Genomic DNA, 17693 nt, shown 5'->3' with positions numbered 1-17693 from the left:
CATAGTGACTGTTGCGGGTGTTGAAAGCAGTCTTCCATTCATCTCCAGTCTTGATGCAAACAAGGTTGTATGCACCTGGAAGTCCAATTTTGTGAATATCTTGGTGCTGTATAGACAATAAAAGAGCTCAGTTATTAAAGGCAAGGGGTAGAAGGAGGATAACCAGTGGGACAGTGCTATATCAGGGTACAAATTATATCGCAATGATAGGGAGGATCAATTTGGTGGGGGTGTGGCACTTTATGTCCGGGAGGGTATAGAGTCCAACAGGATAAAGATCATACAAGAGACTAAATGCTCAGTAGAATCTATATGGGTAGAAATCCCATGTGTGTTGGGTAAGAGTATAATGATAGGAGTATACTACCGTCCACCTGGATAAAATGGTCAGACAGATGATGAAATGCTTAGAGAAATCAGGGAAGCTAACCAAATTGGCAGTGCGATAATAAAGGGAGATTTCAATTACCCCAATATTGACTGGGTAAATGTAACATCAGGACTTGCTAGAGACATAAAGTTCCTGGATGTAATAAATGACTGCTTCATGGAGCAATTGGTTCAGGAACCAACAAGAGAGGGAGCTATTTTAGATTTAATTCTTAGTGTAACGCAGGATTTGATGAGAGAGGTAACGGTGATGGGGCCATTTGGCAACAGTGATCATAACATGATCAAATTTAAACTAATAACTGGAAGGCGGACAATAAGTAAATCTGCAGCTCTAACACTAAACTTTCAAAAGGGAAACTTTGATAAAATGAGGAAAATAGAAAAAAATTGAAAGGTGCAGCTGCAAAGGTTAAAAGGGTTCAACAGGCATGGACATTGTTTAAAAATACAATCCTAGAGGTGCAGTCCATATATATTCCACACATTAAGAAAGGTGGAAGGAAGGCAAAATGATTACCGTCATGGTTAAAAGGTGAGGTGAAAGAGGCTATGTTAGCCAAAAAAAATCCTTCAAAAATTGGAAGAAGGATCCATCTGAAGAAAATAGGATAAAACATAAGCATTGTCAGGTTAAGTGTAAAACATTAATAAGACAGGCGAAGAGAGAATTTGAATTGAAGTTGGCCAAAGAGGCAAAAACTCATAATAAAGTAAAAAAAGTACAAAGGAATTAGAAAAGAGGAACAATAGGGAAGAATATTTGATGAAGCTGAAAGAAACAAGAAAAGAAATCATTCTGGCAAAAGCTAAAGTAGCAAAAGGATCACTAAAAAGGTAAAGCAAGGTGACAAAACATTTTCCCGATATATCATAGAAAAGAGAAAGGCCAAAGGTGGTATTATAAGACTGAAAGGAGACAAGGGTCATTATGTGGAGAAAGATGATGAAAAGGGAGAAACATTAAACAAAACACTTCCATCTGGCGTTCACTAAAGACCGTTGCTGGTTGTAAGAATACAGATGGGAGTGAGGTCGATACCATTCCATTTGCAGAAGAGTGTGTTTGGGTGGAACTAGCAAAACTGAAAGTGCACAAGATTATGGAAGAGGATGACATATATCCCATGATACTGAGGGAGCTCAGAGTGGTGCTGACAAGTCCACTCAAAGATCTGTTCAATAGATCCTTGGAAATGTGAGTGGTGTCACCAGATTGGAGAAGAGCAGTTGTAGTCCTGCTTCACAAAAGTGGTAGCAGGGAGGAGCCTGGAAACTATAGACCAGTTAGCTTTACCTTCTTGGTGGGAAAACCAATGGAAACACTTCTGAATGAAAGGATAGTGAACTATCTGCAATGCATTGGATTGCATGATCCTAGACATGATTTTACCAGAGAAAAATCATCAGAGAAACCTGATTGACTTTTTAATTGGATTAATTATCTAGAGAATTAGATAAAGGATGAGCACTTGATGTGATTTATCTGGATTTCAGCAAAGCTTTCAATACTGTCCTGCTTAGGGGGCTCCTGAACAAATTGAAAAGCCTGTGAATTCGTCCCAAGATGGTGGAATGGATCAGAAACTGGTTGATGGACAGACAACAGTGAGTAATTGTAAATGGAACCTACTTGGAGGAGGGATGTGTGATCTGTGGAGTGCTTCAAAGACAGGTTCTGGGACCAGCTGTGATCAATATATTTGTGAGTGATATTACACAAGGTTTAGAAAGAAAAGTTTGTCTTTTTGTGCATGACACTAAGATCTGGAAGAGCATGAACACAGCTGAAGGAGTAGAGAAAATGAAGAATGATCTGAGAGAGCATGAGATGTGGTCAAAGGTTTGGCAACTGGGATTCAATGCCAAAAAATGCATTTGGATTCCAGAAATCCATAGGAGCTGTATGTTATTGTGGGCAAAAGACTGATATGCACAGACTGGGAGAGAGACTTAAGGGTGATGGTGTCTGACAATCAATCTGACAAGGCAATGGTTAAGGCCAGAGTGATGCTAGGCTGCATAGAGACAGACATAACCAGCGGGAAAAAGGAAGTGATAATGCCCTTTTATAGGTCATTGGTAAGGCCTTATTTGGAGTACTGTGTTCAGTTCTGAAGAAAGTATCTCAAAAAGGATGGAGAAAAGATGGAAGCAGTTCAGAGAAGGATGACCAAAATGGAGTTGGATTTGCATCAAGAGAGTTATGAGATAAGACTGAAAGACTGTCAAAAGGTCCTTCAGAGAGTAGTGGTATGTGTCGGCAGATACGATTGCTTTCTAGGTCCATTAACTTCTCAGGTTCATCTCAACTGAGTACCCTGGTTTGGAAGCACAGCGGTCGCTTGTGTAAAGTGTGGTGGACTCTAGTCACGCTCCAAAAAGCAAAAAACAGGAAGAATAAGAAAAGGAAACAAAACACAAAAAGGCTAAACTGTCTTTGGTACAGTCACAGTATCACATGGTCACGTGCATAAGAAGGGCCAGTCTTGTTCCCCTCCTACTTCCAGGGGAGAATATGTCCAGTCCAAAACACACACCAATAAAATACAGAACAGGGAAAAAGTCCTGATACAGGGTTACCTTATGAACTCCCAACCACTGTTACTGGGAAGGTGCCCGGAATAACTCTCTCCCCTCCCCCGCCCCCCCCATGAGTTGTTCTCATAAGGCTATTCAACAACATTTTCTCAACCCCAGCTTAACAGGAAAGAAAAAGAAAACAAGAAACTCAAGCATAAATGTGTAAACTCTTATGCTTGGGATTATATAACAACTTGCTTGGGATTGCTTTAATTCCCGAGCTCATCAAAAGACTGATCTTAGTCAATGTTCATCTCACAGCTTTCCTCTGTGTAGGACTGTGATGGTGTCAGGTCCACCTCTACCACCTCAATAGAGAGCGCAGCCTGCTGCTGGAGGGGTTTATAAGCCCCGATCTCAGGGAAGGGCTCATCTTGGGATTGGTTGAGCCCTAATTCCCTGTCTGCTTCTGCAGGTGGGTTGCCTAGGTGATCAGGGCCTTCACCCTCAGATTGCTCCTGTCCTAGATACAGCCTCAGTGCCTTAGACTCCACTGGTCTCTTGTGTTGAAGTCCTACCCTGGATTACTTTTTCTTGGGTCTGGCCCTATGTCTCTGTGTGTATTGCTATATTATGGGCTCAAAGTGGGACCCCAATGTCACAAGGACCCAGATATTTATACCCTGAAGGAGACAGAGGGGATATGATATATGCTTTCTGAAAGGTATTAATAATGTACAGGAATCAAACCATTTTTGAAGGAAAGAAAACTATAGAACACGGAGTCATAATTTGAAGCTCCAAGGGGGTGGAGTCAAGATCAATGTCAGGAAGTATTTATTCAGAGAAAGGGTGGTGGATGCACAGAATGTCCTCCCAGATGAGGTAGTGAGGACAAAGACAGTAATGAAATTCAAAAGGGAATGGGATAAACACAGAGGATCCCCAGTGGCTAAAGGATGGAGATGAAGAAAAAGGGTAACCTGCACAGAGCAATAATTATTCTAAGAATAAAATAAATAATAAAAGAAGATTGAAGAGCAGACTGGATGGACTATTTTGGTCTTTTTCTGCCGACACCTACTATGTTACATATGTGCAGATATCCCGATTTTATGCACACATCTGCTAAACTCTTTGAAGACTTACCCAAAAAGTATGTAAAGAATTTATCACAACTACAATTTGGATTGTATACTTCTGATGCATTTTTGGAATATTTTATCACAATATTCCTTCTAATTACATGAAACAGCCTGGATGATTAGAGCTCCAGAAAAAGTATAAAAAGCCTCCGAGAATTTTTTTATATAATTAGAATGGAATTTTCATAACTAATAAAGGATGGATTTAATTGTGTGATTTCATTTTTAATTGAAATATTAAGATAAAACTAGCAGGGCAAGTGACATTATAGAATAAGTGATGATAATATTTAGTGACAAAGCTTAATTTAAACAAAGAATATCTTCATTATTCAGAAAAGACTGTCAAAGGAGACTTGCAAAGTGTTTTTGAACAAGTCATTTTCCCATTGTTTCACTGCAAACAATGAAATCAGCTGCAGAGCAGCAACATGCTGAGAGACTAGGAAAGCACTGCTGGCTTTGTCCACCCGACCTCGCTGTGACATTGTGGTGCAAGATCTTAAAAAACAAGAGCCTCACGCCGGGCTTGCACAGAGGACTTTTAAAGAGCTGGTTAATTTTACTTCTGTAGCTAATTAAATGGGAGGGCCAGAAACTGGATGAAAAGTAAGATCCCTCAGGTCCATGTTACTGCTTTGTAGTTGTAAAAGTACCTGTAGAAGCGTTCATAATTTGTCACTTTTCAGAGAAACCTAAGAGACAAACTGAGAGCATTCAAGATCCACATGACATGATCTGCCCTTGTATGCTGGCCTCTGCAGCTGTATTTCTTAAAGGAATGGATTAGAAGCATTTAAGCTTATTAGAGTGTAAGATGTCATGTACCCCATCAAAACACAAGGAGAAAAGTTCAAGAGTGTATAAATTAATGCCTTGAAAATATATGATGGCCTTTAGGCCATGGGAAGGAAAATGTCAACAAGTCAAAGAACACTAGATAGCTATTGACCAGTTTGATGATGGCAAGGTAGAAGCAAAAAAGAATAATTCTTCCCCACCGCGTGTCTCAGGCTGCAAATGACACTGATCCTTTTTAATGTGCAGAAAAGCTGAGAATTAAGCCAACCTGAAAACAGCAGTGACAAAAATCATCCATAGGAAATGACTCACCATAAAGAGGTCACGGGCACCTATGTCCACAGCCAGCAGAAAGGCCTTTTCAAATCTCTGATATCTGTAAGAGAAGGGGAAATGTGTCAAGGGGCATGACAACTTTCACTTTGAAAGAAAAATGTTCTTTCTGGCAATTTGGACGGGTTCAAATGCACAAATGTCAAGTATTAATAATTACACTGTATTAGGTCATCATTTCACTGTTGTATATTTAAAGCTGCAGCACTAGAACCATTTTTAGAGAATTCAACTGTATGTTAAAACAAACAAAATCATTAAGATCACTTTTTTTTGTTTAGATTTTTATTTCATTTGCAAGGAGATACTTGCATTTAAAGTTTGTGAAAACCCTTCCTATTTAGGAAGAAGCAGTTTTGAGGAGGGATACCAAATGGTACACAGTCTTCAATTCAAGCCCTTCACAGAGAGGCTTATGGAGGGTGACACTACAGGTCCATGTCCAGGGGGGACAAGATGAACTGGTTCTGGTTTTATCCCACTGTATGTATTGATATGTAGCCTTGCTTTCCTTATAGAACTCAATTGGAAAACCAGAATTACATCTCCATGATTGGTTCAGTTTGTTCTCCAGGAGACAAACTGAGCTAAGATGCTCAAATTGTACCTTCTGGAGGAAAGAAGGGAAAAGGTGGTTAGGATAGAAACATTCAAGTATGTAGCAGGTTTCTATCAAGTGCATGAAGGTAGTATTTTTCATAGAAAAAAAACTTAGGGAACAGGGGCCATGATTTAAAGTTGGCAAGAGGAAGACTCAGAGCAAACATGAGGAAATACTACTTTATGGAGAAGATGGTGGATGCCTGGACTAGCTTCCCAGCAGAGATGGTAGCAACCAAAACTGAGACTTCTAATATGTATTTGGGACAAATATAGAAGACGGTGCTAAGGGCAGTGGAGGGGGATCCAGAGTTTGATTTAGGTATGGAAACACATATGCTCATGAATGAGAGAGGGCCGAAAGAGGGAATTGTCACCTGCATTGAGTGGTTGTATTGTTGCATCAAGCTCTCAAAAAGAAGGGGCAAGGTTGACCAGCACAGAACAGTGCCAGGACTCTGGTACATTCTTCAGTATAAAAAGATGGTAGGTCACATAGCACGGGGAGCAGGATGTCTTGACTACACTCTCCAGCTAACAGCAAGAAGAATATGATGCAGCCTTCTACAGATGGCCAAGCTGGTACAGCTGATAGCTGGGAGTGCAGGTGGTTGTAAGGAGAACGAAAGCAAAGTTGCTTGCCTTTAACGAATGTTGTCTGTGGACTGTAGGACAAACCAGCCACACAAATAGAGTGATGTCACTGCTTAGCGCTGAGTTGGATGATTGTCATAGCTCAGAAAGATTGAAAAGCCTTTCTCAGCATGTGTGGGAGTTCCAACATTACTGCTGCTGACAAGCCCCTTCAGTCTATTACCTAGTTAACTGGTAAAAAAAACTTTGAGGCCAATATGCAATAGGCCATTTAGTAGACAAGTTATCCAGCTAAAGTTAGCTGGATAACTTATCCCATTTATTCAGCGGGATAAACATCCCATTAAATATACAAGCTTAAAGTTATCTGGCTTTATTTATTTATTTATTTATTTATTTATTTATTTATTTAATGAGTTTTATATACTGTCATTCGGTAAAGCCATCATACGTAGCTGGATAACAAAAAAACTAACTGGCTATATTTGAAAATAGCCGGGTAGATTTTTAGTTATCCAGCCTTGTGTGGCCGGATAACATGCTACTTAACCGGATATATTTAAAGATATCTGACTAAGACTGTCGATAAAGAAAAACAAGAAATAAATAAAAGGGCCAGCAGGCCATCCCCTCCCTTCCCCTCCCCCCGAAATATCATATAAAGGTCCTATCGGGCCATGCCCTCCTCACCCCCTGAATCCTTAAAATGTATCCAAAACTCGCCATCCCAGTGTTTTCAAAATTCCAAAATCAGGCTGTCCCCTCCCTTCCCTCCCATCCACAAGGTTTTACAACATTGCGGCACCTCCCCTTCCCCTCCCCCTCCCCTTCCGATCCCCCCCCAATACCTTATATTTGATTACTGGGAGCAAAGGACCCTCTGCCCTGCTCCTGGCACCTCTATGCTGCTCTAAGAGAATCAGCACTGAAAGTGTTAGCTTACACAGTGCCCTAACCCTGATACCGGGAGTGTTGTGATCTTCCTGCACGCAGTGCCGTATCCCTGCTCAGTGCAGGAAGATCACAACACTCCCGGTATCAGGGTTAGGGCACTGCGTGCAGGAAGATCACAACACCTCCGGTATCAGGGTTAAGGCACTGTGTGCAGGAAGATCACAACACCCCCGGTATCAGGGTTAGGGCACTGCATGCAGGAAGATCACAACACTCCTGGTATCAGGGTTAGGGCACTGTGTGCAGGAAGATCACAACACTCCCAGTATCAGGGATATGGCACTGTGTGCAGGAAGATCACAACACCCCCGGTATCAGGGTTAGGCACTGCATGCAGGAAGATCACAACACTCCCGGTATCAGGGTTAGGGCACTGTGTGCAGGAAGATCACAACACTCCCAGTATCAGGGATATGGCACTGTGTGCAGGAAGAACACAACACCCCTGGTATTAGGGACAGGGCACTGCGTGCAGGAAGATCACAACACCCCTGGTATCACGGTTAGGGCACTGTGTGCAGGAAGATCACAACACCCCCGGTATCAGGGTTAGGGCACTGCATGCAGGAAGATCACAACAGTCCCGGTATCAGGGTTAGGGCACTGTGTGCAGGAAGATCACAACACTCCCAGTATCAGGGATATGGCACTGTGTGCAGGAAGATCACAACACCCCTGGTATTAGGGACAGGGCACTGCGTGCAGGAAGATCACAACACCCCCGGTATCAGGGTTAGGGCACTGTGTGCAGGAAGATCACAACACCCCCGGTATCAGGGTTAGGGCACTGTGTGCAGGAAGATCACAACACCCCCGGTATCAGGGTTAGGGCACTGTGTGCAGGAAGATCACAACACCCCCGGTATCAGGGTTAGGGCACTGTGTGCAGGAAGATCACAACACTCCTGGTATCAGGGTTAGGGCACAGTGTGCAGGAAGATCACAACACTCCCGGTATCAGGGTTAGGGCACTGTGTGCAGGAAGATCACAACACTCCTGGTATTAGGGATAGGGCACTGCATGCAGGAAGATCACAACACCCCTGGTATCAGGGATAGGGCACTGCGTGCAGGAAGATCACAACACTACCAGTATCAGGGATACGGCACTGCATGCAGGAAGATCACAACACTCCCGGTATCAGGGATAGGGCACAAGTTCTAGTCACATTGACTGATCACATTACTTTTTTTGTCAAGCTACCAACCGTTTCCATTTCCCATCCCCCCAACCATCACCTCAGTGGGAACCTTGGTAACATCAATAAATAAGAGGGCAGCCAGCCAATAGGAATACATATTCATTCCTAAACTGACCTTAACTGACCTGAAAAGTGTCAATTTGTATCATTTTCTGTTAGTGCGCACTAACAATGGTTAGTGCACACTAACCCGATTAACGATTTTTTAACGATAAATCGTTAGAATTCCTATTGTATCGTGTTCTTTAATGATTTAAGACGATTTTAAAATTATTGGACGATAATTTTAATCGTTGAAAAACGATTCACATCCCTACTCTTTGTATTTCGACTCGGCTTTACATGACTACTCTTTTGCTCGTCTCCAGCCCCGGACCTCCGCTACGCCTGACTACTGTACAGCCTTTCTCCAACCTAGGACCTCCGCTACGCCTCACTACTCTTCAGCCTATCTCCAACCCCGGACTCAGCTATGATTGACTATGCCTGTCTTCTCCGTGCCCTGACCATTGCTTTGATTGACCTCGCCTGCCTTCTCTGTACCCTGACCACTGCCTTGATCGACTACGCTACAGACCTTTCTGTGTCCAGAGTTATACGCTGCTTGCTACAACTTCCACTTGCTGCCGGCTCTGATCCTAGCCTGTTAGTGACGCCACCTCTCGCCTATCCTCTGAACGTGGACTTACAAGGCTTAGGCCTTCCTTTGCTTGAGCGCCTCCAATTACCTGTTGTTCCTTTGGCGCCTGAGTTTCTGTACTGAATCCAGTCCAGGGTAGGACTAGGCCATCTACCAGCTGCTGTCTCTGGGCTGAACCACTTCTCACTATTCACTAACCCTGAGGCCCACCTAAGTCCTGCCAGCCCCGGCACCCAAAGGCTAAACCCGAGGGGAACGAGGGCTGGTATAGGTGAAGCTCCAGTGGCCTCTAGCTTCAGCCCATTCCAGCTCCTGATGGTGGGGACCTGTAGGTCCTTACCTATGGGTTGTGTCAACCCCACCTTGGCCCAAGGATCCACCTCCAACGCAACAATTTGGTTAGCTTTCCTAATTTCTCTTAGCATTTCATCATTCGTCTCATCATTTTGGCCAGGTGGACAGTAGTATACTCCTATCATTATATTCTTCCCCAACAAAGATTCTATTGTGCATTTAGTCTCTTGTAGGATCCTTAACCTGTTTGACTCTATGCCATTCCAGACATAATGTGCAATCCCCCCACCAAGTTGCTCCTCCCTATCACTGCAATATAATTTGTACTTTGGTATGGCACTATCCCATTGGTTCTCATCTTTCCACCATATCTCTGAAATGCCAGTTAATTCTATTTCATTTTTCATTGCTATATACTCTTACCATCTTCTTAAACTTCTGGCATTGGCATACAGACATTTCAAAGTGTGGTAGAAGATGTGCTAGGCCTGATTGACAAACTGAAGAGTAGTAAATCACCTGAACCGGATGGTATACACCTCAGAGTTCTGAAGGAACTAAAAAATGAAATTTCAGACCTATTAGTAAAAATTTGTAATCTATCATTAAAGTCATCCATTGTACCTGAAGACTGGAGGATAGCAAATGTAACCCCAATATTTAAAAAGGGCTCCAGGGGCGATCCGGGAACCTACAGACCGGTTAGCCTGACTTCGGTGCCAGGAAAAATAGTGGAAAGTGTTCTAAACATCAAAATCACAGAACATATAGAAAGACATGGTTTAATGGAACAAAGTCAGCATGGCTTTACCCAGGGCAAGTCTTGCCTCACAAATCTGCTTCACTTTTTTGAAGGAGTTAATAAACATGTGGATAAAGGTGAACCGGTAGATGTAGTATACTTGGATTTTCAGAAGGCGTTGTCCTTTCGTGGATTGCAAACTGGCTAAAAGACAGGAAACAGAGAGTAGGATTAAATGGGCAGTTTTCTCAGTGGAAGGGAGTGGACAGTGGAGTGCCTCAGGGATCTGTATTGGGACCCTTACTTTTCAATATATTTATAAATGATCTGGAAAGAAATACGATGAGTGAGATAATCAAATTTGCAGATGACACAAAATTGTTCAGAGTAGTTAAATCACAAGCAGATTGTGATAAATTGCAGGAAGACCTTATGAGACTGGAAAATTGGGCATCCAAATGGCAGATGAAATTTAATGTGGATAAGTGCAAGGTGATGCATATAGGGAAAAATAACCCATGCTATAATTACACAATGTTGGGTTCCATATTAGGTGCTACAACCCAAGAAAGAGATCTAGGTGTCATAGTGGATAACACATTGAAATTGTCGGTTCAGTGTGTTGCGGCAGTCAAAAAAGCAAACAGAATGTTGGGAATTATTAGAAAGAAAATGGTGAATAAAACGGAAAACTGTCATAATGCCTCTGTATCGCTCCATGGTGAGACTGCACCTTGAATACTGTGTACAATTCTGGTCGCCGCATCTCAAAAAAGATATAATTGCGATGGAGAAGGTACAGAGAAGGGCTACCAAAATGATAAGTGGAATGGAACAGCTCCCCTATGAGGAAAGACTTAAGAGGTTAGGACTTTTCAGCTTGGAGAAGAGAAGGCTGAGGGGAGATATGATAGAGATGTTTAAAATCATGAGAGGTTTAGAACGATTAGATGTGAATCGGTTATTTACTCTTTCAGATAGTAGAAAGACTAGGGGGCACTCCATGAAGTTAGCATGGGGCACATTTAAAACTAATCGGAGAAAGTTCTTTTTTATTCAATGCACAATTAAATTCTGGAATTTGTTGCCAGAGGATGTGGTTAGTGCAGTTAGTATAGCTGTGTTTAAAAAAGGATTGGATAAGTTCTTGGAGGAGAAGTCCATTACCTGCTATTAAGTTCATTTAAAGAATAGCCACTGCCATTAGCAATGGTAACATGGAATAGACTTAGTTTTTGGATACTTGCCAGGTTCTTATGGCCTGGATTGGCCACTGTTGGAAACAGGATGCTGGGCTTGATGGACCCTTGGTCTGACCCAGTATGGCATGTTCTTATGTTCTTATTTTTGTTTGACAAGGATAATTTGGAATCTTTAGCTCAGGTGATTTTTTATTTAAAGGCACATGGATTACTTTTGCTTTTATTGGAACTTCTCTGTTGGGATGCCCTAATTCTCCTGCTTCATTAGTATCTTTTGAAGATATCTGCCTCCGAACCATGCGTTGCTGAATGACTGTTGGCTTCCCCTTTCTTCTAGTTTAAAAGCTGCTCTATTTCCTTTTAAAAGGTTAGCGCCAGCAGCCTGGTTTCTAGGCTTGCCAACTGACTTCATATTTTCAAGACAGGTTGACACAGTCCTGGTTTTACCCCACTGCATTCTGGGACTTATTCTGATTTCCCTATTGCAATCCCTAAGAAAAGCAAGACTATAAGTACCTGCATGTAGGGGAGTAGAACCAGGACTGGATCAACCTGTTCTGAAAATATGAAGCCAGCTGACAACCTTACTGGTTCTATCCTGGTTAAGGTGGAGCTCATCCCTTTGGAAAAAAACTCCCCCTTATTACAGCTAGAGGAAAAATGAGGAGTCATTTCTTTTCCTGATTTTTCCCTCTTTTGTTCTCTAATTATAGTGGAGTACAATACTTCTGGGCAAATTCTGTGTAAAAAAAATTAAAACTTCAGGGGGTGGATTCAAGATGGCAGCTTGCTAAGAGTTCCTTGCTTTCTTCATTCAAATTTCCTTACAATGGCTCCCATGAGAAAGGTGAGACCCAGGCAATATCTCTCCTTACCTGAGGTTATCCCTGGCCAGCAAATACTAGACTCCATCTTGTGCCAACTATCGGAAGAACATAAGGATTCTGGATCCATTGAGGAGCCATGCGAGGGAGGCAGGCACCTCCAGATGAGAAAGGTCCCTTGGAGCATTCCATTCCACTACAGCTGAGCATTTCCTTTGCTGCCACGCCGGAGTCGGTGCAAAGAAATGACGCAGTTCACTCTGGAGTGGGGGAAGCTGCAGCTGGAATAGCTTCGCTTGGCTTGGAAGAACATTCTGTTGGAAGGAATTCAGAAACTCCGAGTTTGGGCGCTTCTGCATGGGTTGCTGTATATGGCGATTTCTCTTCTTCTTCCTCTCTTGAGAGTCGCTTTCTACAACCTTTGGTAAAAACAGCTCAAATTTCTTTAGACTCTCTAAGGTCTGTCCTGGTAAGAGTAGATTCTGCAATTACCAGCTGTGCTTCTGACATTGGCTTATTAGTAAAATCAGTTTCTGAACTTCAGGAAGTCCATTCGCAGAAGCTTCAAGGAATAGAATCTAGAGTGGGTGATATGGAAAAGTGTGTACAAGAGATCCAAAAAGTAAATTGAGCTTTAATTCAAGATAAGAATTCTATTCATCGGAAGACAGAACAGTAGGAAAACATTTCAAGGCATCTAAACCTGCGGTTTTTAAGCTTTCCTAAGCTTCTTGGGACTTCTGTTCGAGATATTCTGAAAAAATATTTCATTGAAGTTCTTGGTTTATCAGCTGATTCTTGCCCACCGATTAATAGAGGGCGAATGTGGACACCTCATATATCAAATGAGCTTCTTTATATTTTAAGAAGAATGCTCACAAACAGGTATTGTAGCATTTTGGATGCTACTTGCCAGCCTATTATGTTGCTCTGAGACTGGATAACCTTCTTTTAATCATTGGTGACCACACTCATTATTTCACATTTTTTTCTTTTTTTTGATAAAATATTTTAAGAAGATGAGACACTTATCATTGCATTGTGTTGGTTGGACAGCATATAACAACACTGGCCCGACCCAACACGGTACGTGTTTCGTGGGCTTCATCAGGGTTTGTAAAATTCTGCGGTGTCTACAATATAAGAAAAGAGAGTTATACTTAACCTCTTGAATGGTAAAACATCAACGTATGTCGCTGTTCGCAGTTTCGTACGTTCTTAAGGTCTGTCCCGCTATGCGGTAAATGCAATATGTGTACTGCTACTATTGAAGGCAATGAATGGCACCATCCCATTACGAAGAAAAATTACAAAAAGAATCATAACATCACGTGTGAATCTACACAAGTAGTGTACTTGATTCAATGCCCCTGTCCATTTCTTTATGTGGGCCGAACCAGCAGACAAATTAAAATTCGGCTATGGGAACACAGAAGCCATTTAAATACTGGCAACATAGAGGCTCCAATAGTTAAGCACTGCCTTCATGTTCATCACACATTTGAACAACTCAAATGGACTATCTTGGAAAAAATATCTAAGAGTGACCGTTGCGGAGATATTAGCAGTCATCTCAATTATCGCGAGCAGTGGTGGATCTTCACTCTCGCATCAGAAGCCCCAGATGGTCTAAATGACAGCGTCGAATGGTCTTCACTGCTCTAACTTTTCATTGGTGTTCAGGGCCACCCCCCCTTCTTCCATTGGTCTGTTTAGAATCAACTGATTACTTGAAAAAGCCTAGTTTAACCAACGGTGGATCCTATTTTAGTTAAAGCTGAGACTGAGCAGCAGCGCACATAGCGGGACAGACCTTAAGAATGTACGAAATTGCATGGAGGACAAGTCTCCCAGGGCTACTGCCCAGGAGGGAAGGGTTAGGCTGGCCATCATAGTTGGTGATTCAATTATTAGAAATGTAGATAGCAGGGTGGCTGGTGGACGTGAGGACTGCCTGGTAACTTGCCTGCCTGGTGCGAAGGTGGCAGACCTCACGCATCACCTAGAAAGGATTATAGACAGTGCTGGGGAGGAGCTGGCTGTCGTGGTACATGTGGGCACCAACGACATAGGAAAATGTGGGAGAAAGGTTCTGGAAGCCAAATTTAGGATTTTAGGTAGGAAGCTGAAATCCAGAACCTCCAAGGTGGTATTCTCTGAAATGCTTCCTGTTCCACGTGCAGGTCCCCAGAGGCAGGCAGAGCTCCAGAGTTTCAATATGTGGTTGAGATGATGGTGCAAGGAAGAGGGATTCAGTTTTGTAAGGGGGGAGACTTTTCCAAAAGGATGGGCTCCACCTTAACCAGAGTGGAACCAAGCTGCTGGCACTAACTTTCAAAAAGGAGATAGAGCAGCTTTTAAACTAGAACAAGGGGGAAAGCCGACAGTCACTCAGCAGTGCATGGTTCGGAGAAATGTATCCTTGAAGGATATTAATGAAACAGGAGAGTTAGGGCATCCCAACAGAGAGGTTCCAATAAAAGCAAACGTAGTCCATGTGGCTGTATGTAAAAACATGATTTCCAAATTATCCCTAACAACTGAAAAGCAGGTTGTTAAAACAAACAAAAAACACACTTTGAAATGTCTGTATGCCAATGCCAGAAGTCTAAGAAAGAAGATGGGAGAGTTAGAGTGTATAGCAGCAAATGATGAGATTGACATAATTGGCATCACAGAGACTTGGTGGAAGGAGGATAACCAATGGGACAGTGCTATATCAGGGTACAAATTATATCGCAATGATAGGGAGGATCAACTTGGTGGGGGTGTGGCACTTTATGTCCAGGAAGGTATAGAGTCCAACAGAATAAAGATCATACAAGAGACTAAATGCTCAGTAGAATCTATATGGGTAGAAATCCCATGTGTGTTGGGTAAGAGTATAGTGATAGGAGTATACTACCGTCCACCTGGACAAAATGGTCAGACAGATGATGAAGTGCTAAGAGAAATCAGGGAAGCTAACCAATTTGGCAGTGCAATAATAAACGCACAATTAAGCTCTGGAATTTGTTGCCAGAGGATGTGGTTAGTGCACTTAGTGTAGCTGGGTTCAAAAAAGGTTTGGATGAGTTCTTGGAGGAGAAGTCCATTGACTGCTATTAATCAAGTTTACTTAGGGAATAGCCACTGCTATTAATTGCATCAGTAGCATGGGATCTTCTTAGTGTTTGAGTAATTGCCAGGTTCTTGTGGCCTGGTTTGGCCTCTGTTGGAAACAGGATGCTGGGCTTGATGGACCCTTGGTCTGACCCAGCATGGCAATGTCTTATGTTCTTATGCCAGCCTATCCCACCAGAACTACCATTAGGTGTCTGCAGTACTAGAAAGTTCAGCAGAAGAGGTTGTAGAAAGACAGACTCTTTTGGTATCTTTTGTGTTTGATTTTGAAATTATATTTTCACAAAGCTCAAACCTATTTCTATGGGAACTGAATCTGGATGTATCCGAATGTTGTTAAAACTACCCAAGAGAGGAGAACATTTTTTCTTGCAATGCATCAGGAAGTAGTTTCTTTAAGTGCCACCTTTCTTCTCAGATATCCGTGTAAATGTATGGTTTCATATGTTGGAAATAGATAGCAAGTGTTGCTTACCTGTAACAGGTGTTCTCACAGGACAGCAGGATGTTAGTCCTCACATATGGGTGACATCATCAGGATGGAGCCCAATCACGGAAAACGTCTATCAAAGTTTCCAGAACTTTGACTGGCCCCTACTGGGCATGCCTAGCATGGCACTAACCCTGCAGCCAGCAGGGGTCCCCCTTCAGTCTTATTTGATAGCTACAGGCAGTGCCGAAAAAATAAAACAACAAAACGTTATGAACCCAACACTGCGGGGCTGCGGGCAGGTTTCAGTGAGGACTAACATCCTGCTGTCCTGTGAGAACACCTGTTACAGGTAAGCATCACTTGCTTTCTCACAGGACAAGCAGGATGGTAGTCCTCACATATGGGTGAGTACTGAGCTGAGGATGTCCGAACATGCACCAAATGTACCCAACGGCGTGCAACAGGCACAACAACTGGGGTGGAATTTGGTAGAGGGCATCCTGAACCCCACCGGGCAGGCGGAAGGATGTTGGTACGTCACGTTGGAAATAGGTTACGCAGGACAGACTGGCCAAAGATGGAATCTTGTCTTCTGGCTTTGTCCAAGCAATAATGGCTTTGTCCAAGCAATAGTGGGCTGCGAAGGTATGGAGAGAGGTCCAGGTGACAGCCCTGCAAATGTCAGGAAGCGGCACCAATCTTAGGTGTGCTACTGAAGTCGCCATGGCCCTCACAGAGTATGCTTTAACACGGTCTTGAAAAGGAATGCCTGCTTGCTGGTAGCAAAAGGATATGCAGTCCGCCAACCAGGAGGAGAGAGTCTGCTTACCCACAGGTTGCCCTAATTTTTTGGGATGGAAAGAGACGAATAACTGAGTGCTTTTCCTGTGGGCAAGTGTACGGTCTAGATAGAAAGCTAGAGCCTGTTTACAGTCAAGGGTATGCAGAGCCTGTTCCCCTGGATTGGAATGGGGCCTGGGAAAAAAGGTAGGTAGCATGATGGATTGATTAATGTGAAACTCCGAAACTGCCTTGGGTAAAAACTTAGGGTGAGTGCGGAGTACCGCCCGGTCCTGCAGGAGTTTAAGGCGGATAGGTAACTAGGGCCTGTAACTCACTAACCCTGCGAGCTGAAGTGATAGCTAAAAGGAAAATCACTTTCCATGTGAGATATTTTAGGTCACAGGAGTGAAGAGGCTCGAATGTTTTCATGAGCCGACCGAGAACCAGATTAAGGTCCCAAGAAGGGGCCGGAGGACATAAAGGTGGCTTGATATGGAGCAAGCCCTTTAAAAATCGTGTTACGAGGGGTTGTACTGTTCAAACATGCCTACCCAGAATAAAAACTCACACCTCCTCCAATAAAAAATAGACCACATTGCGTCTGTTCCATCTTCCTCATACTGAGGAACCATATGTTGTTATCCTCTCTCCTCGTTCACACCGAGGAACCATGTTAATGTTACTGTTATTTCTCGTCTATCCTATTTAATTATTTACCCTCCTCCCAGTTTCTAATTCCCTGTTAAAATGTAACTTCCATACTTTACCAGTTTTGATGTAAACCGGCATGATGTCCACAACTAATGCCGGTATATAAAAATGTTTAAATAAATAAATAAATTAAATAAATATAGGGACATCCCCGACACCTTTATGGAAGGCGGCTACCGAACTGACATGCATTCTGATGGAAGAGGTTTTTAGACCTGACTCTGACAAATGCCAGAGATAGTCCAAAAACCTTGGGATTGGACAGGAAAAGGGATCAAGGGACTGCGAAGTGCACCATGATGTGTACCTTTTCCATTTATAGGAATAAGCTTTTCTTGTGGAAGGCTTCCGTAAAGCAATCAGGACATGAGAAACCGAATCTGAAAGGTTAAGTGGTTG

At 42.8% G+C, this 17693-nt stretch overlaps 1 protein-coding gene across 2 annotated transcripts in view; it reads right to left on the bottom strand.

Moving 5' to 3' along the window:
* Positions 1-17693, bottom strand: part of WDPCP (WD repeat containing planar cell polarity effector) — a 714814-nt gene that overhangs the window by 157566 nt on the left and 539555 nt on the right. For both annotated transcript variants that reach the window (XM_029593664.1, XM_029593663.1), the window contains exon 13: positions 5172-5235. In XM_029593664.1, coding sequence (XP_029449524.1) covers positions 5172-5235 — 64 coding nt within the window. The remainder of the gene's footprint in view (positions 1-5171; positions 5236-17693) is intronic.

Source organism: Rhinatrema bivittatum, chromosome 3 (genome assembly GCF_901001135.1).
Source record: "Rhinatrema bivittatum chromosome 3, aRhiBiv1.1, whole genome shotgun sequence".
In the NCBI taxonomy this organism is placed as follows: Eukaryota; Metazoa; Chordata; class Amphibia; order Gymnophiona; family Rhinatrematidae; genus Rhinatrema; species Rhinatrema bivittatum.
This window is presented reverse-complemented; position numbering and strand designations above follow the sequence as displayed.